We start from the raw sequence: 27,004 nt of genomic DNA, 5'->3' as shown, positions 1-27,004 counted from the left end.
TGTTTCTGTGACTCTCTGTAATTAGTGTGATGGTTGAGCAGGCTATTGCCACCTAGGCATTGCCTGGGAAAGGCATGCATTTCCTCTGATCCTTCCAAGCAGACCAGACTGTTGTGGTTCGCTTACTGACCTGCTGAGGTATCATCCATCCAAAAAAAAAAACTACACTAATATTTTGGGTGAAGTCAAATAAGTTCAGCCTCCACCCTTTTTCCCCTCTCACTCCCACTTCCATTCACATATACTCAGAGAACCTTGGTGCTGAGATGAGGCGGAGACAGAGGCACTGTACTTTTGCCTGAATTTTTAGCTTTCTGATTTTTGTGGTGTTATAGGGATAGCACACACAGCAGCGTCAAAATCGCAGAATCACAGAATCAGTTAGGTAAGAAAAGACCTCTGAAAGCGAGTCCAACCTTTACCGGAACACCACCCCATCAACCACACCATGGTCCAGTTTTTAAGCCTTTAAACACCTCCCGGGCTGGAGCCTCTCCCACCTCCCTGGGCAGTGTCTAATCGCCCTTTCTATGAAGAAATTCCTCCTAATGTCCAACCCCAACCACTCCTGGCACAGCCTGGGGCAATGTCTTCTTGTGCTGTCCCTTGTTCCCTGGGAGAAGAGCCCGACCCCCACCTGGCCTCAGCCTCCTCCCAGGGCTCTGTCGGGAGCGGTCACGGCCGAGCCTCCTTCGCTCCAGGCCAAACACCCCCAGCCCCATCAGCCGCTCCTCGCAGGACTTGAGCTCCAGACCCTTCACCAGCTCCTTGTCCTTCTCTGGACTCGCTCCGGCTCCTGAATGTCCTTCCTGAATTGATGGGCCCGGAACTGAGCCCAGTACTCGAGGGGTGGCGTCACCAGAGCCGAGTACGGGGGGGCGATCACTGCCCTGCTCCTGCTGGCCACGCTATTCCTGCTTTCCTTCCTCTCGCGGCCTGGCGCCGCACCGCGGCTCTGCCCCGTCCCCGTGCCCCGGCCAAGGGCGCCGTGAGGGGGGCGGGAGGTCTCGGAGCGCCCGGCGGCCTCCGCCCAGCAGGGGGCGCGCGCGCCCGGCCGGCCGCTCGCTCCGCCCGGCCCCGCGCGCCCCCCGAGAGCCCCGCGCAGGTACGGCGGGAGCGGGGCCGGGACCCGCGGGGCCGGGGCGGCTGCGGGAGGCCTGGGAGGGCACGGCCGGGCGCTGTCACCCCCACAGGCCTGTGCCAGGCCTGGGGAGGGACCCGGGGACGGGCCCTGGGCAGAGCCCGGCCCGGGAGCCGGAGAGGTGGAGCGCTGTGATGCCGTTTGGTGGGAGAACAGCGGGAGCAGTGCCAGCCTTAGGGGAGGGGAGGGGGACGGGATCGCGGCCGCCCTGCTGACAGGGCGTTGGTAAGTGTGCGGCTTTGGACGGGCTTTCTAGGAGAAAACAAGTGAAACACATATTTTAACCTGCTGTCATAACTGTCTTTGATGAAACAATTGCTGTTTTTACGGGAAGTGGAGTAATTCCCTTATTTTCTAGACCCCACTAAAGCTGCTTCACGTTGTTATTGTGGTGAAAAGGTAGCCATAACACCTGAATTGTAGACAGAATAGGGAAGTAACTAGAAATAAACAGTGGTGAGTAATATTGAATCGAAAATCCATCAAATCAGAGTATCAGATGGTATAAAATTAGTTATTTGAAGATCAGTCTTGAGACCAGTCTTACTAAATATTTGATAGAGGTCTTGATGTAGCAATTAAAACTTTACTGTCTTAATTTGATAGTGATGGGGAGTTGGGAGGCACTGACAAGTATGGAAGAGGGTTATACACAGAAAATTTGGGTGATCCTGATAACTAGGGTATGAAATAAGTTTAATAACAATTTAAAGAATGAGGGTTTAGAGTTGTAATCTTGCAAGCAAAAAATTTGTAGAAGAAATTCTTACCAATTGAAAGCAATGCAAAACCAAAGAATGCTAGGTAGTTACAAGATGTTGAATTGCAGAAAAAGTAAATGCTTACTACAGTGATCCAGTTAAAGGAGTCACTATTATCCATGAACAGAACTCTAGAATTCTTTGTATAATGTTAATCATTCTCAGCAAAAAAACTGGAACAGAAAGAGGCAGATACGACAAGGTCAAGTAGGGAAATTAAAAGTCTGTTAGAAGAGGCATTTGGCTTTTTTTTAATTTTGCAGAATAATTGTAATTTTGCTTGCTGTTTAACCATCAAGGTAAACACTGTGAGGGAAATAAATTGAGCTAAAGGATCATGTTAATACATGAATAATTTAACATAGGTTTTAAGATTAATAATATATGAAAACTTCTAACCATCAGAGAGCACTGATATTCAGGACCAGCCCTCAAAAAGATCAAGGAAGAGCAAAAACTGAACACTTACTAGATGGAATGTGACTGGTTTGTAAAAATATTACTTTTGTTTGCTGTAGCAGAAACCTAAGTTAGTGTTACCTGTAGACTATAGATCAGTTTTTCTTTTTTGCTTGTTTGTGGAATAGGTTATTAGCAAGAACTTGTTAAATTGTTAGAAGAAAAATATTTATATTTGCTGTCTGAATAGTAGAGTTGGTGACAATCAGGAAATGACAATGGCTAATTGCTGGCTTTTTTGTGTCGAAGAAAAGGTATGACAAGTAAGCTGAGATGAGTTGAAGGTTGAAGTGTAGTATGTGCATCTGCTGTCTTTTTACCAGAGCTGTGTGAGTTTGCCTCTGCAAGAGGAGACTCTATAATTCAGTTGTGATCTGTAATCAGTGACACATTTCCTCTCTGCAGATTTTGGTGTCCTTTGGTTAAAGTTGTCTCATCAGCAAGAGCGAGGGATTTGAAGCAGTGCTTTAAGTTAATTGTGTTATCTCACATTCATTTGAACTTAATGTTTGAGCAGATGTGGCCTTGAAGTCCTCGTCTGCAGCTCAGGACCTGCAATACTTGGTTGTCCAAGGAGCCTAGAGGCTCTTCTAGGGATTTGGGTATGCTGCCACTCTTTTCTTTTGGTCAGTCTGTCAGTTAATATCTCCCCACATGATCTCAAGTTGTGGATGTTCCACTTCCAGATGGATCGGTTAATAAGCACATAAGATATTTTAGAATATTGGTTTATACATGTATTGGTTTATACACATTATGTGAAATACGTGATCCCTGAAGCATTGAGCTTTCTGGAGAGAGCACCCATAGAATGCTGCTAGAGGAGGCAGCAGGCCTGTCTTGAGTGCATGGCCTTGTTCCACCAAATTTCCATTGTGAGTGTTTATTGTAAGTCAAGAGCACAGATACAGAAATGGTCAGTTTTGTTGTGGTTTGCTTTGCTATTTAAAGATGATAATTACTAAATATGTGGAAAAAAAGGTTTTATCTTGTGCAGTCCTGTGGGAAATGGATTTGTAGAGAGTCCCCCACTGCAGCCTTGTCTGTACTTACAGGACTTAGATTCTGGCTTTCATTCATGTATCAGCACCACTTTTCCAAGTGGCATTTTTTCTTTTACTTTATCAATAACATTTTGATTGGCTGAGTGGAACAGAGCTGCTTAAACACCAGTTTTGTCAGTCAGCAAATTTCTGACATCCAAGTAATGCAGCTACATCAGCTGAATTTTATAACATAAACTCAAAGGCATAAATCCTGCAATGCTCATTGATGATAATCTTCAGCATGCTCAAGACATCTTAGAGTGTCTGACCAGCAGTAGTGGATGGTGTCAGAAAAAGGGCAGCAGGACATTTCAGGAATGCTTTGGGGTATATGGGCTTCCCATGGGTGGTGTAGAATGCTTGTGAGTCTTCTTCACCTTGGAGTTTTTTATCCACAGAAGAATATGCCTGTCTGTGTTATGTGTTAGTACCTTAGGGGCTGGTTCTCTCTGAGAATGGGTGCATCTTCAGAGTTTTTCTACATCCAGGACTCATCAGCTTTTACTCAGGGTTACTGAGTAGGGTTGTAGATACAGGTGTTGTGGATCTTCAGGAAGCATTAGAACAAAGTACCATACCAGAGGATTTTGAGGAGAATGGATGCATATAGCATCAAAGACATTTCTTACGTGCAGAAGTGGTTGGGTTGAAAAACTATAAAGAAGGCAAAAAGAAATTGCCAAAAAAAGGAAGGAGGCAGAAAGGTGGCACATGAGCTTCAGTGTACACAAAGTAAGATGATGTCTTGGGTAAAATAATCTAAACCATGCTCGCATGGTGGTGAAGTCGAGACTGGCAGCCACTAATCAAGAGAAGGTGCTTGGAGTTACCATTGAATGTTCCCTGGAAACCTAAGCTCAGTGTGCTATGGCAGCCAGAGAGCAGGAAAATGGTGACTGTCCTGAGAGAGATAGTGAGAAGAAGACAGAGGGCACCATTTTGCTTCTGTGGCTGGTGCACGCTCATCTGGGGTAGTTTGTGTGGTTCCAGTCTCTGCATTGGAAGGACACAGTGGGATAGGGAAGGGCAACCAAAAGGGACAAGGGGATCAGCTTCCTTAAGAGGAAAGACTGAAAAGTCAGGATTGTTCACAGGGGATATTGCTGGGGCATGGCCAGCGTTATGCAATGAAGGCAGTGAGTAAAGTGAGAGTTATTCATCCAGTGTTGAGGCACTGAAATGGGAGTTGCATGCTGGGGCTGTTGGGAGGTAGTTTCAGATGGATACAGGGAAGGATGACGGGGGTGCTGTGGTGGCAGTATGAGCAAGTTCAGGAAGGGGTTAGAAAATGGGCAAAAAGTCTGTTGAGGGGCTGCTAAAAGCTGCTCAGGGAAGTCCACAGTGTACTGTTGTGGCTGCTGGGTGTGTGTGGAGAATGGAGAATAGACTGCAGGAAGCAGCCAGGTTCATGTGCTCTCCCAATGGAGAATCTCTGATGGCTGCTCTTGAAAGCAGAGTGCTGGGTGAGCTGGATCAGCCTGATCCAGAACACCAGTTTTAGTCAACTTATGATCAGTAGGACTGGAATAATTTTAGTTCTGCATAGTTCAGTTCTAGCTTCTGAACTGTTAGAATCTGCATGTATAGCCTAGAAAAGGCAGTGAGCAACAAGGTGATAGTGTTTGCCAGGACATGGGTTATAAAGATAGGGTCAGCTGCAAAAGAACCCTGTAAAACTGAGTAACTGGGTAATGCAACAACTGGCACATGAGTTCAGTGTAAGTGGAGGGATTCAGATAGCATAAAGAGAATCCTAACTTCTCGTATGAAATACTGGGCTCTCGGTAATGAGCAGTATCTTGTACTTTTGATGCATGGTTCCATGAAAACGTAACAACAGTGTTAAGCAGCAGTGAAAAAGGTAAAGCAAACAGTGAATATTACTGAGAAACAAGTAAAAAACAAAGCAAAGAATTTTGTCATGACAGTTGTTAATCCATGGTTCACCCAAACATCTTGATTGGGTCACCCCTGCTCTGTCTGCCTGCTCACAAAACAGAATAACAATGAGTGAGATTCAGAGAAGCAAAATAAGAATGGTCATAGACACAGACCCCCTTCCAAATGAGGAATGACCAAGAAAGCTGGACTTCAAAATTCATCCTGGAAAGGGATGTCTGAGGAGGCTGTGATGAAGGCCTGTAGAATCATGAGTGGCAGGAAAAGAATGGGCAGAGGTGCAGTCTGTTCTTCCTGCAGGAGACTTGGGGGTCCACAAGGGAAGCTGCCAAGTCCCTGATTCAGCAAGATCAAAAGATGTTGTTCTTCATAAGAACTGAGTTGGAGAACTTACCAGAGTATGTTGTGGGTATTAGAAGTATTTGTGTTGAAGAGGAGAGAGAGCAGATTCAGAGGTGGAGGCGTAGCCAAATACATAAAAACCCCATCCACTTTGAGTAGAAAAAGCAATATTATATATGCTTGCCCTATTCTGTGTTCTTTCTAGCCTCTGGTTTTTGCCACCATTTCAAAAATTATACTAGGCCTAGAAGGACCTTTGTTGTGATCTGCTGTGGCTATTTTTATGTAGGCTCTTTATTCACAAAACTAATAATTGATGTGGACTTTTTTTCACAGTTTCTCTTCATCCTTCCTCAAATAGAGCTTGTCAAATCTTTTTAAAGAAACATGGGTACTGCTGTTCATTGACTAGACACTGGGTTTCATGCTGAATATTGATTGAGTCTTTCACAGATCAGTTACTGCTATTTACTAAGTTATCTAAAGGTAGAAGCTTTCCCTGTATATGTGATGCCTTTTGTTTTCAGGCTCAGCAGGATAAATTGATGCAATTGGTAAACATCAGTTGAGCTACCTCACTCTCAGGTTATTTTCAATCATCTTTCATTGCATTTTTGGTCAATTCCAGCCCCTGTCCAGATCAGGAGCTTGAAACTGACCTCTCTGATTCTCCTCAGAATCTCCATCTGTTGTCCTGGGAATGCTTAGGCTTCTGATTCACTCCCTTCAGTCCCTTTAGACTGAAGTTGTGCAGTCACTAGTACTACTACGTGTTTGCCTCCATGGAGAAATTTTTTGAGTCTAAGCATGGTGAAGCAACTATTTATGCAAAAGTAGTATCACTATGTATGTACTAGTTAGACATACAACCTAAATAGTGTTGCCATTTCATCTTACTATGTCACATAACATGATCCACTGTGATACAGTTAAGTTTTTTAAGTCATGCTGTGTTGATAGATATTTAAAATATTTGAAAGAATAAATGTATCAATTTACTATTTGATAAACTGGTTTAGTGATTTACTGTGTGAACATGAAAATTCTGAACAGAAATGTGTATCCAGCACTTGTAGTAAGAGTTGCGTGTTTGACAGTGTTAATTGTCTTATCATTGGTACATTGATATAAATACATTGTTGGTATAAAAATGAACTTCAATGAACAAGCAGAGTAATATATTTTTTCAAAGGTGAAGTCAAGCATACAGTTATATATAAATGACTCACAAATTTAGGAGCCATCTACTTTTAAAAGTGTTCTGTTGCTTCTGTTCACTAGCCACTAAACCACATTTGATGTTGCACACTAAGGCCATGTCATCAAGATTATGCATTGCTAAGGACATACAAGCTATTTTATATATTGAAAAGGAAAAAAGTAAGAAAATACGAATGATATAACAAGTCATTTGATGACAGGTTCTTAGTTTGCTTTATTGCTTTTATGAAGTTCTGATTTCTGATGATTCCTCCTGGACACAGAAAGTTTTTCCCCATGTTAGTAAATATATCATCTCAGACTTACTGTTTGTCTAGGTAAGGACTAGGTTTTTTGTGTGGGGGTGTTTTGGATTTAGTTTTGGGTGTTTTTTAAGAAACAGGCATAAATACATAATTTTAAAAATTAAATACCTTTGTTTTCAGAACTCAAGCAACATACCTAAGTCCTCGTTTCACTAACAGAGGATCAAAGATTAAATGAGAATGCTGTTTATACTGCAAAGAAGTAGCAGTTTGGATTTCAGACTCCTTTTAATAAAATTTTATAAAACCTTATTTTCAGGCCTTTCATAATTTCCTTCCCAGGAAGACAGAAAATACCACAAGTGTAGAAAAAGTGGTCTTTGTGAGTCTAGGCTTACACACTACACTAGTATCTAAAGGGAACCTACAAGAAATCTGGAGAGGGGCTTTTTACAAGGACATTAAATAATAGACAAGTGGGAATGGCTTTAAACTGACAGAGGGAAGGTTTAGATTGGATATAAGGATGAAATTCTTTCCTGTGAGGGTGAAGAACAACTTGAACAAGTTGCCCAGAGAAGCCATGGATGCCCCATCCCTGGAAGTGTTCAAGGCGAAGCTGGATGGGGCTTTGGGCAGCCTGGTCTAGTGGTGTCTGAGGTGTCCCTGTCCATGGCAAGGGGGTTGGACCAGATGACCTTTTAAGGTCTCTCCCACCTCAAAGCATTCTGTGATTGTGTGCGTCCCTTCAGTTGGACAGGAATTCAGCAGTCCACGTGGTGGCAGTGTCCATCCAGACTCCAGTGCTGTTCCTGCCTCGGCAGCCTGCTGCCAGCCGGAGATATCCCTTGTCAATGTCTGTTGCAGAAGACTGCTCCGAGTCTGCAGCAAATTTAAACACAAACACTTAATTAAGAGTGGGACAAATTCTCTCTATTCTCTTAAAAACCAGACAATTAAACCAACAACAAAACAATATGTAGTAACCTTTAATATTTTCTTGACCAACATACACCCTATGTGTTCCCAACAGAAACAAAAAAGGATTCAGGTAAAGCTTTGTGAAAAGGTTGATAATTATGACCTATATGATTCAATAACTTTATATAAAAACAGATATATTCAAACTGGCCACAATTATCAGAGAAGTACTGTAGCTATATAGTGGTTTAATTGAGCCAATTGTGGGGAATTAAAGTTACAGATTATTTGAAAAAAAATCTGTAAATTGCCTTTTTTCCTAAATAGTTCTTGTACAGAAGATGAAAGATGAGCAATGTTCAAAAATACTTAGCAGTATATTTGATAGAAGTTAAATGTGCTCAAACATGTAATGCAACTGAATTACCAGTTAAGTTTAGCAAGGATAAAATGTTTGTGAATCTGCTTGTTAATAAAGGCATTTTAAATGAATGATCTCGTTCTTATTTTTCCCTTGTTTTGTGTACCTCAGTACACGAAACTTACACTGTTTTGTCTGGGGAAGCATCCTTTAACCCTGGATTGGCATTTGAGGCCTTGTTTATTTTTTATCTTGTAGTGTTGACATATTGGGCAATAATGAGCAAAAAGCTTCCTGTTTCTCACTGCCATTATCTGCTGATCCATAAGAGCAGCAATAGTTGTTAAAACTTCTTCATAAAGCACTTTGTAGCCTGTACTTGTAAAGCCCTTTGTATATGCAGTGCCCCAGAGTTTCTGCTTAGAGGATGGTCCTGACACCAAGAGATCATTACCTGGATGTCTCACGTCTGCATAAGGGAATGGGAATGATTGGAAAAAATGGCATAAATAATGTTATTCTGTTGGCACCTACTCATGTGTCTGACTAGGGACACGAGAGGGCGTGTAGGTGTTATAAACCTGCTGTGATACCTCAAATCCAGGAACCGTTGAAAAAATAGCTAAAGTTAGAAAGGGGAAATCTGCAAAATATAGCAGTGTGTAAAATAGGCATCATGCTGAACTTAATCTGGGGTGCTGCTTTTAGCAGCAGTTCCATATTGGTGGAGCCATAAAACTGTTCCAATTGTACTGAAAAGATAAAGATTTCTAATAGAAAATACAGAACTTAAGTGTATTTTGATATACATACTAGTGTTCTTTCCTAAACGGAAATGAGCTGATCATATAATTTTTTACTAAATGTATGATTTATTCAGTTAAATGACTTCTCAGTAACTTGCACACCAATACATGTGTGCATGAAAACTTAGCAAGGAAGTTCTCCCTCAGCACTTAAAGCAAAGTACTTAAATAATGAAGAGGAAGAGCTCTGCAAGCCACTGCCACTGAAGTGCTCTCAAAGTGCATTACAGAAGGAGGATGCTGTTTACCACCAGGGAGTTGACAAATGCAAATTTTGCAAGGAGGGCGTATCATGTGTTTGCTGGCATGGGAGGTTACTATTTCCTGGATTTTAGTTTCCATTTCTTGGTGTTGGCAGTTTCCCTAGTGGTAATCTTACTGATGCCTACATTCTAGATGTCAGAGTTTGTATTAATACTGAGAAGTCTCAAGGATGGAGCAATCTGATATTGTTTTGTGGAACCGATGTGTTGTTTTAAAATAGGGGCAATTAGTTCAGTTTTCCTGAATGTAGTGGGGAAAACTATAGTTTTGCAGAACTGGTATGTCCTATGGAGCAGTGACTGGTGATTAATCCAAATTTGGCAGGTTCATTAATACTTCTGTAGTGGAGGGATGGGTCCCACGAGTGATTGTGTTTCTCATGTGGAGCTATTCTCTCCTATTCCTGGGGCTATTTGGTAGCTGTTGAACTTAATGAGAAAGCAGAGGAAACAGCATATATTTACTGTAAAAACAAACTGTGTACAGTTAACACAAATTTTAGGACTAGTTTAAGAAGTGACAGAACTTGCATTTAGTTCTGTGGTTTGAATTTTTCAAGATCACTCCTGGCTTCTGCAGATGAGAACTTGTCCTGCAACAGATCAGTGTGTGACAATGAGTTCCCATTGTACACAGTATAGTGAGAGACAACTGACTCCTAGTTAATAAATTATTTTAACAGAATCACTTAATATAAGTGATTCCTTTTGAAAACAAAACAGCTTGGTTAAATTTTCTTATCCTCTACTACATGTGTCATTGAAGAGTATTACAGTATAATTTCTAAAGTTATTAATAAAAAAGTACACTGTGTTGAGGCTAAATAAAAGTATAAATCTAGGGAAAATACATTCTTACATTATGCCTTTCTAATCTGAATACTTCTAGTTTGGGAGGATGTCTTTGAATTTACTTTTTTTCACAAAACTAGTTTTCTGTCAAAGTTCCAAGTTAAATAAAGCAAACCTTTTTTTTAACAACAATATTATTTAACAGCTACATTTTCAGTAGATAGTGATGCATTTTTACAAGCAATCATTTACTTCTGGTTTTAAAGATTAGATTTATTTATGTAGTAGTAGTAATTTTTTGGAATGTTCAGGATGGTCATTTTGCAATATATTGTGTCTTATTACTAATGCAAGTCTATTTGTCCTAATTGGTGCCTATGATATCAGTCCTTACTAGTAGGATATCAGCTTCTGGACAGGTTCAGAGTTGTTACCTGATTCACCTTTCAGAAGCAATTTAAATTGAATGGCCAATGCTGTTTTGTTTCTAAATTTTGCTCCTAAGTCTGTTGTATTAGATAGGCATTGCAGTAATAAGCTTTTTGATACTGTGGGCAGAAACATAACCACCATTTGTTTAATGAAAAATACCTAATTAATTTTAGTTGTGATTTTTTATGAGTTTTCTTACACAGGAGATTTTGCTAGGTTGGGTTAATTTTGAGGCAAGAACATGCTGTTTGGGGACTGACATTTTAAAGATGGTGCATAGTTCAGCTTTGTGTGCAGCTTGTATTTGGCATAGGTTAGCTAGCCATATGTGAAATAGAATTGTGTTAGTAGAAAAAAATCTTTTTAATCACAAAGATAAATGAAACCAGATGGTCCAGATTTTTTTTTTTTTGTTAATGCATTTGCTTAGTCCACAATCTTGAAGTATTGGGAAGAAGGATTTACCTCATCTTTGTCTTTCTTCCTGTGAAATACTAAGGTTTTACTTTAGTCTTCTACACATGAGTGATCAGTTCTAGAAGATTTTAGTGATAATAAATTCTGAATCAGAATGACTTCCAGTTACACTTTCTGTTAACTGCTAGTATTTGTGCTTCCTTTTCTGAGAAGATAAGGAAGTGGCTTTTTTCCTAGGTATTATTAGCTAATGTTTCATCACAGTTGGGGAATTCTGTAAGGCTTTACCAGACATACACATCTGGTATGAAAATACAGACATTAGCTTATATTTAATGGAGCATGCCATGCTGTTTCTCAAATAGCCTAAGTTTCTTCCAGCATAATATCCTCACAGTGATTTATGTTAGGCCTTGTTTTATTAAGCAGGTTTAAACACTGAAGCATTATTTTACAAGCAAGCCACTTTTTGTCAAGTGCAAGTAGGGGTTTGTGGTATTGATATGCTGCTTTTATGGCTGATAATTGGAGGTTTTAAAATGATTTATGATCTTGCTTTAGGGAAGATTTAGTGCAGAATATAAAGGTCACAATCACATCGCAGAGAAACTGGGCCCATTATTTTTCTCATTGAAGACTGGACGAGCAGAGTGGAAGAAAAATTCTCATATCATTCATGATTTGGGTGGAAAATGGGCAAGAAAATTGAAATTGCTGTCAGCTAGGGATCATAGCTTTGTAGCATCCAGGGGGTTGTAACATATTCACTGAATACTCAAGTAATTACATTTTCCTGTCAGTGCCCTACATGGCTCCAGTCTCACACTAAGTTTTATGGTGTATCAGTGAACCGGCCACTTGCTATTGGAGATGGTTGTGGAAAAGAGTTCTTGAGCCAGTGATGTACTATCACGTGCTTGAAAACATACTTGCAGCCTAGAGGAATGTACTCTGCTTAGAATCATTCCTTATGCAGATACCAAGACGCAGAATTTATTTCTACCTCTTTGTCTTCAGCATCCAACAAAGAAAAAAACGTTGTGCATTCCTGCACTGGAAAACTAGACATGTGTTGATATATGTAGCAGAATTTGTCCAGATAGGAAACAGCCTAGTGAAGTTTAAATATGATTTATTAAACTCAGCAGCCCCCAGTGCTACAGGTGTTATTCAGACCAGTGTGTACACATTTTGAAATTACTTCTAGAGGTACTTTGATCTTGAATTTGATCTAAAACATTGGGGAAGAGCTATAAAATATAGACATTATGAACTCTCATAAAAGGAGAGGTTTTAAATTGAATTCTTTGGCTACTGGCCATGTTTCCATTCTCCTGGCTGAATGACTGCACTGGTGTGGAAGGATACCTTATATAGATGAGAAAATTTAAATCTGTGTATAGCAGTTTTAATAAGAGATTCAGATAATTAATCAGAACACTGCTACACCGTGAGCCCAGAATAGAACCCCTGGGCAAGTGAAAAATACTCTTTCAAGTGATGTTTCAGTTCACTTTCTATTCCAAGCTTATCTAGTAAAATCACGTTTCCCTCCTATCACTTTAACTTTGTCATGTGTCTGAGATTTCTTCTAGAGGAATTTTACTCATGTGATGTTTTTTTACCACCTCTCTGAGGCAATACAAAAAGAGGACTGTTGTCCAGTCTTCTACATGTTTTCATTGCTTCTTAAAATTGCTTCATGAACATTCTACCATTCTCTTGCTAAATCATTCTCTTTTTCCTTATTGTTTTCAAGTAATCTTTTCTGTGTCCCATAAGCACAGTGTCATCATACCTTCCTGACTTGACTCACCCTTAAAATATTCTTCTGTAAAACTGAAATCATAGTTCATCAACTGTTCTATACCAAGTAATCCATGGTGAAACATTTCTCTTCCTCTTTTATGTCCTGATACAGAAAAGGACTTAATCCTTTATTTGGTATTAAGCCAGAGAAACTACATTTGTGTTTCTCCTTGTTGAGGTTCTACTCAAACTCATAGTAGCTCTGTGCTTGATTTTACCATTGTCTTCCTTGCACCCACTTCCAGTTTTCAGTGGGCAATTTCACCTAATGCATACAGTTTTCTGTGTTCTGTATTGCTATTCTTGTTTGTTCTATAGTTTGTATAACTCTGACACTGTAAAAATAACGTTCTCAAAGATTATTGAAAAATACATTTATTGCAGAATGAAGAAATTAGTATTTTTATTAAGCATTTTTAGCTGTACTGTAGTTTGTGGATTGAAGTTCAAATTCAGAGGGTGAAAGTCCATTAGGGCAGCTTTGCTTATAACTGGTAAAAATTGCAGTTGTGTGACTGTACCAGTGGACTGAATTGTTTAGAGTTTCCCCATTTATGAAAGGTTCTTCCTTTCTGTCCCAATCTGTGGGTGTTTTGCCCTTTTATGTCAATACTACTATATGTGATTCCTTACTAGGTTGAAAACTGATCACCTGTCTGGCATCTGTGGCAGAGATCTTACCAGTTTTCTCTCATAACAAAGCTTTGCTGCTCTTTCCAGAGATGTGAGCTCTTTCCTTTTTACGAGAAGGGAATGCAGCACACAAAGTTAATGTGTATGACAGGATAGAGTTGACCTATAAGCTAGTTTGCATTCTTGTTTGGGAACCTGAACAGTCTAGTGAATATTAGCATTGTGTTTATTTGCCTGTTTCTTCACCCTTTTACTTGCAGGTTGGTCACCTCCTGCTGACCTGAGAGAGTCAGAGCAATGTCCTACGTTTTTGTGAACGACTCCTCCCAGACAAACGTGCCGCTGCTGCAGGCTTGTATTGATGGAGATTTTAACTATTCCAAACGACTCCTAGAGAGTGGTTTTGACCCAAATATTCGTGACAGCCGAGGCCGAACTGGCCTTCACCTGGCTGCAGCCAGAGGAAATGTAGACATCTGTCAACTCCTGCATAAATTTGGTGCTGACCTACTAGCCACTGATTACCAGGGTAACACAGCCCTTCACCTGTGTGGGCATGTCGATACCATCCAGTTCCTAGTTTCTAATGGACTTAAAATTGATATTTGGTAAGTCACTTTTTACAGTACATATTTTATAATACATTAGTCTTTTGTCACCAGAGCCTTGCATGTAAATCTGCTGTTGCTGAAATGCTGTATTTGGTGCAATTCTACTTTACAAAGATACCACTTAATTAAAAAAAAAAAAAAAAAAAAAGGCAGGAAAACAGTAAGAGGTCACTTCTGCTAGTCTGTGCTGGTGTGAGCTGCTGTATCTAATTCTGCCTCATTGATGACATTGCTGCCCTGGTTTGGCCAGACAGACAGGTGTGGGTTGTTGGCACCAAAGAAAAAATCACATTGACTATTTTAAAAGAATTTCTCCACACTATTTTCTATTGTTGTACTATATAAGACAAAGAAAATACAATATTTGTGTGTGTCAGTTCATTCCCATACTCCTCTGGTAACAATGCTTCCTTTCAGTGTTTTTGCCCTCCCTCAAAGTCTGTGACTCACAATATTGTATATTCTTTCCTTCTGGCTTCCAGCAGCTGTCAGATGCCAGTGCTCAGATGGAAGCTTTCAAGCTGCAAAATAACTAGCTGTTTCATTCCTGTGCTGAATTACTTTGTTTGTGGAACTTTCTGCATATTCACAACGTGTGCAAAAACCAGGAGTAATGTCAAAACCTTTGAGTTTTTAAATCTGTCTCTTTTTCACCTGTCCCTCATTAGTGTTTTCAGCTCAGCAAAACTAGTTATTGGTAGACCAGATTATTTATGAGTTGTGGGTTGGGATTTTTTCCCCTCATTTCAAACAGCTCTGGTGGAAATTCCTGGTCTAAAGGCAGCTCTGGACCTATTCAGTATTATTTTAATAGCAGCAGAGGGACCATCTGTATTTTATTTCATTTCTGCCTCATGTCCTAATACCCTCATGGAAAAGGAACTATTAGGAGCCAGATTGCACAATTCTTTCTTGAAATTAAGCTTGAACTTGAACATTGCCATAAATCTACTGTTGTGATTTTTTTTTTTTTAGAGTCCTAAGAATTTTGATTTTATTAGAGGGGGAAAAGAGTTGTGCAATTTCAAACCTATATATACTGATTTTCTTCTATAACCAATTGTGCTGTAACTTGAATAGATTGGAATTTATTACTGTCTGATAAAAGAGAAAATAGTTCTGAGGACTTACTAAGCTGTAATATGTAATGTTGACTAGACTTGTTACAAAATTTCTGTGTTAGAATTTTTTTGTGTCTTTTTATGTTTTAGCAATCACCAAGGTGCAACACCACTTGTTCTTGCCAAACGAAGGGGTGTGAATAAAGATGTGATTAGATTGCTGGAATCTTTAGAGGAGCAAGAGGTGAAAGGATTTAACAGAGGAGCTCACTCAAAACTGGAGACAATGCAAACAGCTGAAAGCGAAAGGTATTTACCAAACAAAAATAACTACCAGGAGAAATAATGTTTATGGCTTTAGATTTTTGGGATTGACTTGATTGTTTATTCCTCAAAACAGATAATATCAAATTTGGCCTGACATTACCAAACAAAATCAAAATTGAGTGTTAATTTTTGGGAAAATCTCTTTAAACAGATCCAATGTAAGAAAAAAAGGAGCTTGTATTTTTTTTTTTTTGAGATTTTAATTTTATAATAAAATTTTAAAAAAATAATTACTAATTTTCCATTCGGAGTCCCAAACACAAATATTCTACCACCTACTACAGAGCCAAGTGGGAAATAGTGTGAAATGCAAAATGGCAGTATCACAGGCTAATCTGACATGCTTTTAGTGATTTTCTGTGCAAAAAAAAAGGGGTTGGAAGACTTTTCATCCATCTGAACTTGAATAAAGGATTTTATATTGTGTCATATCTAAAATTTCTATTGTTAGCAGTCCTGGAAAAGATGGAGAATAAGAATTTTATGATGGCCAGAGAGATAGTTAATGCAGAACTGAGGATTTAGAGAAAATTGCTGACCATTTCAGGGAAAGTGTTGGGTTAGAGGGAAGTTAGTAATGAATTCCTAAAAGCCTGGTTCTAGGACTGTGCTTACTTCGAATTTTCTTAAATAAAAAAAACAAAAGCATGAGAAGTAGAAGCATGTTAGTGATACCAAGAAATGAGATACAGGGAACCTTGAGGAAAATTGGGATGGCATAGACAAAAACCTAGGGTTACAAGGGAGAGGAAATCAGTAGTAATAAATTGTGATTCTGTAGCAAAAAATGCAACTGTAATTACTGGAAGCTGTATGCCATAAAATAAAAGTTTCTCAGAGGAAAACAAACATAGAAGGAGAACAGGCTTGGTGCATTAGGATTTAATACTATCCTGAAAAATGCAGTGAAGTCCTACAAAGTACGAAACAAAACGTTTTCACTAGGTAAAGAAAGCTGTCGGTCCTGTTGTATAAAGCAATGGTGACTTGTCTCTCTAGTATGTCTCATTATGCTGTTTAGTCCCATTCAAAAAAATGTGGCTTTTTTAATATTGTCTAATGATGACCATGAACTGCGACTACTGGAACATTATATCACAAAAGACAGCGAGTTTTGTCATATAACTGTTGCTTGGTTTATGTGAAAATGTAGACAGGCTGTACTGTAAACAGAAAGAAGCTGTATAGATGGAGTTAGATCTAAGCTGAGTAAACGAAAAAGGTGAAACCAACAAAACTGCAGAAATAATACCCAATACTCCCGTGAAGTTCTTTCTTATACATCAGATGACCCTACCTGTCAGAGAGACTGTTTTAAGCCCTGAAACAGATTTTTTTTTTATTTTCAAAATTATGTGGTTATACATTGTAAGAATTAGTGCATATTACCTTTCTGACTTCACTAACTTCTACTGAAAGTTTCTTGACACACAGAAATGCACTTAGGCTGATCTTATGTAAGCATATGGACAAACAGCTCAGCCCCATTTAAATTTTGATTTTTGGTTTGATGGTGTCCCTTTAACAAACATAGCTTCCTTTCTGTTATTTGACCTTCATAAATGTTATATTGTTTGCTTTGGCCAGGAAGTCAGCAGCTCTCCTTGGGGACAGGCACAGAGACATAAACAGTGCAGTACCCAGCTTGTTTGGGAACGTGTTTAAATGTCTGAAATACATTATTTTTAAAGTAACAAATAGCAGCTGCCTATAGGAGCCAAAGCAAATGAGCTTGTGTGCTGATTGTTTTGTAAATAAATAATATCTTTTTACCAGCTGGCTTTTCAGACCTCCACCGTTTCACTTATCCCTCTTTATATTATTTTCACATTTTAGGGACACTTAGATTAATGTCTTCTGTCCTCTGCCCTCTGAGCTCTTACATTAGGTATGAACCTATGGACAAATAACACTGTTTCTAAAAATGGTCTCTGACTTCAGTTTTCTGCTCCTTATTACACGGAGTTGCTGCTGCTGGGGAAGCAGAGGCCAGAGCTCTGTTCCCAAGTCAAATTTGGTTTTGCTTGCTTTGCCCTCCTGCGGGTGAGGAGTGGCCCTGCTGCCAGGAGGCAGAGCTTCTCTGTCCCTCTCTCACACAGACATCTGTCCTTCTGTCCAGCCCAGCAGGACCTGTGGCTGTGCCACAAGCGTGTCCAAATGTGAACTCCCACCACTGTTGGACACAGAACATCTGTCTGGGCTGTGTGACACAAACTCTTCTGAGGACATGTTGCTGCATTACCAGTTTTTATGCAGCTCTAATTTGTAATAAGAAAAAATATCTTGAATAACACTGGTTTTAATTGGGTTGTAATATAAAATAGTAAAAATGTTTTCTGTGTACCCTTTTTAATGAGCAAGCATGTGACTTTTCCACTTAAATTGCATTGCCCCTTTATTTACCCTCTCTGTGGTTATGTATTAACTAGTTAGTACTTACTGAGTAAGAAATACTGCACAAAGGCTGTCTTTTACTAAACTCTTTGTTTTGCTTGGGAAATCAAATAAGCAAGGAAGGTTACTAAATCCTGCACCTATGGGTAAGCTAAAATAGCTTTACAGCTTGGTAAATATTTAAAAAAATGAAAATACAGGCTGTTTAATAGGCAATTGCTGAAATCTTGTGCACATGATACTGCAATACTTGAGCAAGCTGTGGGAGTTCGGGCTAATTGTTCTTCAGTGGTTGTACTTCCTGAGAAAAAATACCTTATGAATAGTGTGAAGTTTTCCCATGGTGTAATCTTAGAAGGGAGCTTCGTGAATGAGACTTTTTTCTGATTACCATCACTTTTCAATTTATTTCTGTCATGAAAAACAGCAGCATTTCTACAATTAGTTTTGACTTGGAAATACTATTCCTTGATTTTTTAAAATTTTTTTTATTAGTCTTGTAAGAAATACCTAGGAATATGGTAACAGAAAGCAGTTAAAAGGGAGGAAAATTTTTTTTTGCTTACATTCTGCTATTGACATCATTGAATATATGATTGATTCCACCATTTCCTTTCTGTGGTTGTCAGGGCCTGATCCTGTAAACACCCATGTATGTAATTTCACTCAATAATAGGTAATAAGACTGTGCAGATGGCCAAAACTTAAGTGAAGTCAGACTATGCAAAAGCTTTCCTATTCTTCATGAGATTTTTCATAAGCAACAGATAGTTTCTTATTACAACTGTGAAACTAGCAAAATTGGGAGAATTACACAAGAAGCTGTGCAGGATTTTGAGACAACTTACATCTTTTCTAAAGGTGATCAATTGTCAAGAAGACTGCCTCTCTCAGATTTTATATTTGTTTTTCATTAGAAGTGAGAATTCCACTCCCTAATTTATAGTCTGACGATTTAAGGGGCCCTGATAGATTGGTAGTGGAATGCTAAAACATCAAAGCAGTCACTGAACATCATATGGCAGAAAACACAACAATGCCAACTTTTTCAGAAAGTTTCTGAACTTCTTGTTATCCAAAGTTTGTGTTTTCTGTGATTTTTAATGCTTTTTTGGAAGAGGCATGTAACAAAGATATTCAGAAGAGTAGTAAAGATCACTGCAGAATTCAGCATCTCAATTAATATTGGTTAAAGTTTCCATTTTATTAATCAGAGTTTATTTTTAGTCATGATTTGTTTTATTAACAAATAATGTGTGCCCCTTGAGGTCTTAACTTATGCTTCATTATATTTTACTAAGCCATATCTAGTAGGAATTATGGGGACTGACCTTTGAAGGCTTCTGGGTGGCAGGCCTGAAAATTCAGTGCAGTTGTACATACACAAATATAATTCTCTTTGCACAGGTTAATAAAATGTCATTTCAGATAAAATAAGTTTAGAATTAGATGTGTTTTCCTGATCTGATTTGTCTTGATTTATCAGAAGCAACGCTATAAATCAGTTGGGGGTTTAATTTTTAATCTAGAATGTTTCAGATGCCCTTAGTGGGATTACTGTCATACTTACAGATGCATTCTTTTACTCTGATGTATTTTTAACTTTAATCCTTTGTAGTGCAATGGAAAGCCATTCCCTTCTTAATCCAAACCTACAGCAAGGTGAAGGAGTTCTTTCCAGTTTCCGCACAACGTGGCAAGAATTTGTGGAAGACCTGGGCTTCTGGAGGGTGCTGCTCCTCATCATTGTCATCGCTCTTCTGTCCCTTGGAATAGCATATTATGTTAGTGGGGTGCTTCCTTTTGTAGAAAACCAGCCTGAACTGGTGCACTGAAGCAAATGCAAAGTACATTGTCCTTTTTCCTGTTCTAATCTAATCTTGTTTTGAGCTTGGAATTATTTGCTTGGTGCAGACAGTGGCAGCTGTATATACTGTTTGCCTTTTGTACTTATTATTAACCCCTTTGAAAGAGGGATTAATTAATTTCAAGTAAAACACTAATTTCTAAAGCATTCCTAAGATACTTCTGACTTACCTTGACTTGCAAAGCAAGATGTGAAGATAGTCCTCTCTGATAAAATACTGTGATTAGAAAAGGCCTTTCGTTATGAATATTAAATTCCTGCATATGAATAATACATCCTAGTACAGAACCGCATTTGGTTTATTTTTCCTATGAAGAGAGGTAAATCTATTGTTGGATTTTTTTGTAAGTGTTTCAGTGGAAAGAAAGATACTCTTAGAAGTCCTCCTCAAGAAATCTCAATAATGTAATAACACTTTCTGATATATAGATGGTGATAAGCTGCGACTCCATAGTTATTTTAATGCCTCTCCATAGTTTCCTATCTGCTAGTTTATAAAAAGAATGAGAAATAGTTCAAGTTTTACTATGTCTCTGATGTATAGATCACTCCTTTATTTATTAGGTTAATGTAGTGTGTGTCTTCCCCAGATGAATTTAATGTTATTAAAACCTGCCTGAAGTAAAATTTGTAGAACAAAACTGTTGTGCTTTGGAAGAAGATTTGGGCTGAAAATTTTGCATTTTTGTTGAAATGTTGCTAAGCAAACCTTTCTTTATAAGGGTAATTAAAAAGTGATTTAGGTGTTCTGCCATGTATATAGTAATTCTGTAAAGTCATTGTGAAATATATCATGAAGGATAACTTTTTCATCCTCCCATAAGGATCAGACTGAACCATGTAATTGTGTTTTCATGTTTGTGGAGAGAACTTGGTTGAATAGAATTCCTTTCTAGAATTGTTTTCCATTTCACTTGCTTTCAGACAGAACATATAGGCTTATGAATTATTTTATGAATATGGAGAATAAAGGTGTTTAAAATACTAATATTTAGGAACATTGTATGAAATTAAATCTTGATCCATTCTGTACTTTGCTGTGAAACCCTTTGTTGTAAATAACCTAGGGATATGAATGCATTAGATATTCCTTTATGAAGGCTGGAAAGGTATTGCATAGTAAGTTGGAGGTTTTCAAAGAAAGTGGATTCTCTCTCCCCATGCTGATTAGACATCTAATTCTCTTTTGCCATTGCCTTGAAAATCCCAAACAAAATGAATTCTTTGAGCCTAAGGAATCAATTTTTATTACCTTTAATTAGCCACTCCTCAGTTGTTGCTAAATAACATAAAACATTTATTGTACATTTAAATGTAACCTACATGGTTCTGTTCTGGTACCATATATATTTTTCTTTCTTTATTGGTTTGAATGAAGGGGATTGTTGTGATGTGTGACACAGGTTTTGCTGGAGCTGGGCCCCATTCTAAATTTCATCTGAATAAATCTTGATCTCAATTCTTAAGTTAGACTTTAATGACACAATACTTTTTTAACAGCACAATGCTGCAGAAAAGAAAATATCTTAAAGAAAACCCAAAAAATGAGAACATATTCCTCTTCTAAATATGTCACTCATGGTACCACTGTTAATGAACAGATAAATATAAACTCATCATATACCTAAATTACATTTACTTGTCTAAATAAGTACATTTCTGTTAATACCATGCATCTTCATTAATGAAGTTGTCTTTCAGTATGTATTATCTGCATAATTTGTAATTGTATTCTCAGTATGGGTGAATGCCACAAATAAATACATGTAGTAAATATGTTTTGGTTTGTTATTACATTAGAGCAGCAGTAATGATGCTACCCCATTTTACTAAGTTTGTCATGCATTGATAATGAGTATTTCGAAAGTGAGGAACTTCCTACACAAGAAATGGCAACCATGCAGCTTTATAAATGAGATTTTAGAGCACAGGTTCTTTAGATTTGCCTCTTTTGTTTTCAGTATTGTTGATGAACTAAAATTGCCGTCTGGCTGTCTCTCTTCTCTGAGACTTCAGATATTGACCATGTGGTCTGGAGGCCTCTCAAAATTTAAGATTACCTATGAGGAGGAACAAAACATAACCAAGAAAACAAAGCTTGAGCCTTAAGCAGCCTTTCCTATTTTGCTGCATGCATAAGCAGACATGCAGGAACTACACATTGAAACGGTTTGAAAAATTGTGTTTGAAATTAAGATATTTCATGTTTTAGACCAGAAAGAAATCCAGAGTTCTCTTTGAACTTCACTGTGTCATGAGTGCTGCTCCTTTAAATAAGGACATTATAAATGTCTGATGAAAGTGGAGTTTTTTCTGTATATACCTCTGTTACTGTAAAAGGTCTGCTGTGCCTTTCAAAATATCTACAAACACTAATGTCTTCTTTTTCAAAGGCTGCTTCTAAAGAATGCATTTACCTCTGTAACTTTAGCTTGGTTGTCATGGAGGGGTTCTACTGTTTCAGTATAAAGTCTTGGATTGTCTGCAGGTAATAAGATTTCTTTTATTTATTATTGTAGTGATGTCTCGGTACCTTGATCCAGGTACTCACTTTTGTGCCAGGCAACACAAAATCCAGCTGAAGTGCTTAAATATGATAAAGATAACAGGTACATCAATCCATCCTGCAAGTGCAGGTACAGAATTATCCCTGCTGTCACCAGAAATTAATTTCATTATGTTAATACAGATTCAAGATTAGTCACTCTTCAAATCCAAAACAGATTGTTGTCTCAAGCTGTTGTTGGACTAATGAGCTCAAATGGAATAAGGAATTGAGAGGGAAAACAAACAGCTATGAAGAGATTTCTTTTTCCAGTGACATGAAACAACTTGGTGGACAAGATAGTGCAAGTTAAACTGGAGTGTAAAAAGGATAGACACAGGCTCCTGTGCAGTGGGTTGTTCTGGTGCTCACATTTATCCCATGGCAAGATCACACCTATCTTACCTCACAGTAACTCGTTCACATACCAGATCTCTTTATCTTCAAGGGCTCTGTTTTCACTCATACTGGTAATTTGCTTTGTAGAAGGGGATGTTCTGTTGGGTGACTGTCATGAGTAGATACTGTTTCTGGCTGCCACAGTACAACAGGTAGTTAATTACTGGATGTGATCTGGCACTGTGAGGCTTTTCCTCATGAAAAGCTCCGAGGGGGAAAGAACATGGTTTCACTTTGAAATATTGAAACATAAGATCTCTGTAGTTTCTGGGTCTGCAGCTGATTGGGAGTTTGATTTTACTGTGAGTCTATGAATATCTAAGGCTGTTTTTAGTACTTTTCAATAAGTAGAAATCATCAGCTCTGGCTAGTTAGTTAGGTAGTTCTTTTTCTAGTCAAAATATATTTGGTCATAATTACTTCAAGAAATGCAAATTAAGTAATTTATTCAGAAGTACAAATTGCAAGTGGTGACTTCCCTGAAAACTCAAAAAAAAGGGTAATATTGACTGGCATCCTATTCAGGATTTTCAAAAGTCTAGCATATATTTAAAAGTTATCCCAAGCTGATGTTTTACAGACCTGATAGCTTCCTCAGCTGACACACAAAGTAACTGGTTTCTGAAGTTGTTCCTGTTTCTGAAGTCAGGTCTTTATTAAATTCATATTGGAATCAGTGGTTAAAATAAGTCTTCAATGAGGTGAGAATTAGGTCAGAATGCTTTTCCTTCATTCATTGTTCTTTTTTTACATTTCAACATTAATCACTGTAGATTGGTTACTTGCAATACACTGTGTAAAATTTCCTCAGTGATCTAAAGTGTTACAAAGAACATTGCCAGTTGTTCCTGTACTTTTCTTCTGTGGTGTTGCAGCTTTCTAGAACAAGTCAAATGTCATTGCACAGTTTCATAATCTGCAGTTCTCTGTGAATGCTAAGTGGTGAAATACTGTTGAATCATGAATCCTGAATCTGTATTCATATTATTAAATTAATTTCTGGTGACAACAGAGATCATTCTGGACATGCACTTGCAGAGTATTATGATGTCCCCGTTATCTTAATCATATTTAAGTACTTCAACTGAATTTTGTGTTGCCTGGCATTTTTGTACTGCTCTTAGCAAATGCTTCGAGGAGAGAATGCTTTTAAAACATACAGTATTAGGAAACAAATGCAACTAATTGGTAGTTCTTTGCTATTTATTGCTGGGAAGTGAAGTGTTCCCAGGGTCAGGCTGCCAGAGAAATCTGAGATGAACACTACAAGTCCCCGACTGACAGTGATCTGGTGTGTCTGTGCTCTTACGCAAAGCAGGATGAGTGCTCTGGTGTTGCAGCTGAGCAGTCTGTGTGTGCAGAACCCTGAAAAATGTGTCTCTGCTGTAGGCATTTATAGTTTGCAATTCACTCTTGTAACTAAGCATTGAGCAACTAGTATTTCCTAATGACTGGGATGAGACAAAACTGTTGTTCTTCATTAATGCCAAGGGAACGGGGAATCTACTGGAAATTGCCAAATCTAAAAAGCAACAAATTAGAATATCTTATGAAGTCAAAGTGTGAACAAGTCATAACCATGGCTTCAAGCGATACATTCTTTCCATTTGTGATTTTAAATGACATTCTGGATGGGAAAAAAGGAAAAAATGGGGAGAGAGACCTTTGGAACAGAATTTGTTGTGTGCAATGTATGGCTTGAAGAAAATAGGAGTGAAGCGACTGCAGTGAGGCCAGACAGCAGCACTGCAGGCAGAGCAGTGTGATACCTTCATGAATCACTGCTTAAAGGCCAATCCCAAGGCTTGTAAGCAGTGTGAGGAGTGACCAGTAATAGCTTCCTAGCAGGAGAAGGATTTCACTGGCTTGTGATTACACCATCCCACAGGGATGGCCATGCAGCCCTGCAACCTGAGCTGGCCCTTCTTGACTTCCAACGTCTACAGCGTTGCTATTTCAGACAACTGCGTGTTTGAATGTGTGCCTACATTAACAGCTGCTCATGTGGAAGCTGAACTGGTTCCTCTTATACAAGGATTCCTCTGCACATAGGTTAGCAAAAGAAGTTTTACCAAATGTGAACAGAAGCTCTTTGTAAAACATTAAATATTTCTGGTGTATTACGTTATGTTTATCGAAATATCAGAAGGCAGGAATCGAGATGAAGGATCAAGTATATGCAATAACATCTCATTTTCCTTTGCCAAATAAAAAAGAACAGATAGCATTCTCTTAATGCAAAGCAAGAAGATCACAGTAAATTTGTTTTGATCTGTAGAATATGAATTCCTTAATGAGCCAAATTCCTTAGTATGAGGGGTTTTTCAAAGAAATACACTTGCATGTAAGTTTTCTAAAAGAAAAGCTGACATAGCCTTGCAGAGGTGTGAAGGTAGTAATGTTTAAAGGCTGTCTGGCTTAATGAAGTGTGCATACTGCAAACTAGGTAATAGAATGGATTTTTGCTAGGATGTAAGATTGAAATGCCATATGTTCATCCTTATAGTGTTATCTCACTGCAAGCTGAACATCTGGCTTGGTTTGTTTGGCTACAGATATTTTCAAACAAAAATGAAGTGTGTAGGTATCAATAGGTTTCAGCTGGCAAGACCAGTTTCTGTAGATGACATGAAGAATAATGAAGTATCCTACTGAAGGCCATGACAGCTTGTATGTGGAGTGCACAATCCTGCCAGATGTGTTCCTTACAGATGTAGTGGTTTTCCCATTTATGGTACTGGTTTGAACCCTTGTGTCAGTGAACATCGGTGGTGAACACAGGACTTGAACTGAAGGCCATTCTCAAAGTTTTTAATTATAATAGAAGTCAAAACTTTATCCTTTATTTCACAGTTCAAGGAACTTTTTGGGTTTTTTTAGTCTAATGTTTACTAGAACTACAGCCTTCAAATGTGCACAGATAATGAGCATGTGGGTGTCCTTACTCTGTGCATTCCTATTCCAAAAGGATATTTAGGGATAGCAAACAAGGCCTCCAGTGAGATCAGTTTGAAATAAGTCTGATTTAAGGAATTCTGGTGTTTCTCATTTGTCATCAGATTGGCATTTAATATACCACCAATTCTGTTTTTATTTGTTGCACTGACTTAGTGACATATTTTCTTGGTCCTGGTAGAAGAAGGGTAGATCACATTACCTACTTCTCAAAGGTGTGCTTCCCCCACTGAGCACCATTAATAGTAAGTGAATTTGTCAGTTAAAAAATGTCAATTCTCTTTGGTTTTTAGAGTTATGCTCTCTGTTTTGCAAAGTTAGAAACTAATTTTCTAGTGTAGTACTGTTTGTTTAGTTAAAAACTTGGTTATTTTGTCCAATTTATCATGTGAAATTTAACTAATTAGAGGAACTATTGGCCTTGGCTTAACCTGGTCCTCCAGAAAGCTTCTGGAGATGGAACAAACGCTTGGGAGAATTAAAAGATGGTCTGGCAATAAAGCTGGAAAGGTGTCTATTCATGGCATTTTCAGGCTTTCCAGGACCCTGGGAATTTCGTATTGGCCATTCTGAGTCATTCTACCCAAAGGACAGTAGGTTTGCAGAAACTTTAGGCTATCATGTATGTTCTGAAATTCAAAGGTATATTTTGAAAACTTGTGTCTTCCTCCAAGAAACAAGCTATGTTCCAGTAGAGCAATTAGGAATACCTTATATGTATTTTTAAGCCAAGAATGTAATCTTAATTGCAAGTCAGTTTTTAAATCTTAACTAACATAAGGATACGAGGCCACAGACTTCACCTCCTGCCAGCAGCCAGGCACTTGTTCCTTTATTCCCGATGTGCTTCCTTGCCTCTGCCCTGGCAATAGTGCTTGCATCCGACCCCAAGGGCCTGAACTGGGAAGCTGTCAGGTAGCCCTAACAGAAATTTACTCTCACTCCCACTGCATTCTTCCTAACTCTGCCCCTCCTTGTCATTTCATCTTCTTCTCTCCACTCCATGGCTCTGTTACACTTCACCTAGGCTTGAGATTTACCCCATTTCGTACACACTGAGGAGTCTGCTCATAAAACACACTTCTTCCCTGCAACTTCTCTCCATTTGTCATCTTTATTGCTTACAGCACACTATCCCCTATCTTACTTGAGCCATTGTCATTTCCAAGGTATCTTTATTTGCCCAGTTTTGTCTAGAGTGAAAGCCCTTTATGGGATGGAAGAAACCATATATGAAGAGAGGGTTATCAGCTGGCTCCAGTTAACTTGTTCACTGCTGTCAGTAGTAATAATCTTT

The 27,004-nt window shown here is 38.5% G+C and overlaps 1 protein-coding gene across 2 annotated transcripts; it reads left to right on the top strand.

The window, feature by feature from the left end:
• The first annotated feature begins 1,075 nt into the window (after positions 1 to 1,075).
• ANKRD46 (ankyrin repeat domain 46) lies at positions 1,076 to 21,584 on the top strand. Of its 2 annotated transcripts, none has more exons than XM_053960089.1 (4): positions 1,076 to 1,105; positions 13,809 to 14,156; positions 15,371 to 15,529; positions 19,560 to 21,584. In XM_053960089.1, the coding sequence occupies exons 2-4, from the start codon at positions 13,846 to 13,848 to the stop codon at positions 19,774 to 19,776; spliced, it is 687 nt and encodes a 228-aa protein (XP_053816064.1). In that variant the 5' UTR covers positions 1,076 to 1,105; positions 13,809 to 13,845; the 3' UTR covers positions 19,777 to 21,584. The 2 variants fall into 2 exon arrangements, with proteins under 2 accessions (XP_053816064.1, XP_053816058.1); XM_053960083.1 differs by lacking the exon at positions 1,076 to 1,105 and adding an exon at positions 1,154 to 1,366.
• Positions 21,585 to 27,004: the final 5,420 nt, after the last annotated feature.

This window comes from Vidua chalybeata, chromosome 1 (genome assembly GCF_026979565.1).
Source record: "Vidua chalybeata isolate OUT-0048 chromosome 1, bVidCha1 merged haplotype, whole genome shotgun sequence".
NCBI lineage: Eukaryota > Metazoa > Chordata > Aves > Passeriformes > Viduidae > Vidua > Vidua chalybeata.
The sequence above is the reverse complement of the archived record's forward strand: the minus strand, read 5'-3'. Positions and strand labels throughout refer to the sequence as shown.

Bases quoted from the DNA above. Each gene is read 5' to 3' on its own strand.
- ANKRD46 (XM_053960089.1), top strand. From the start codon at position 13,846: ATGTCCTACGTTTTTGTGAACGACTCCTCCCAGACAAACGTGCCGCTG. The intron at 14,157-15,370 runs GTAAGTCACTTT...TTTATGTTTTAG, and splicing joins GGACTTAAAATTGATATTTG to CAATCACCAAGGTGCAACAC. The intron at 15,530-19,559 runs GTATTTACCAAA...AATCCTTTGTAG, and splicing joins CAAACAGCTGAAAGCGAAAG to TGCAATGGAAAGCCATTCCC.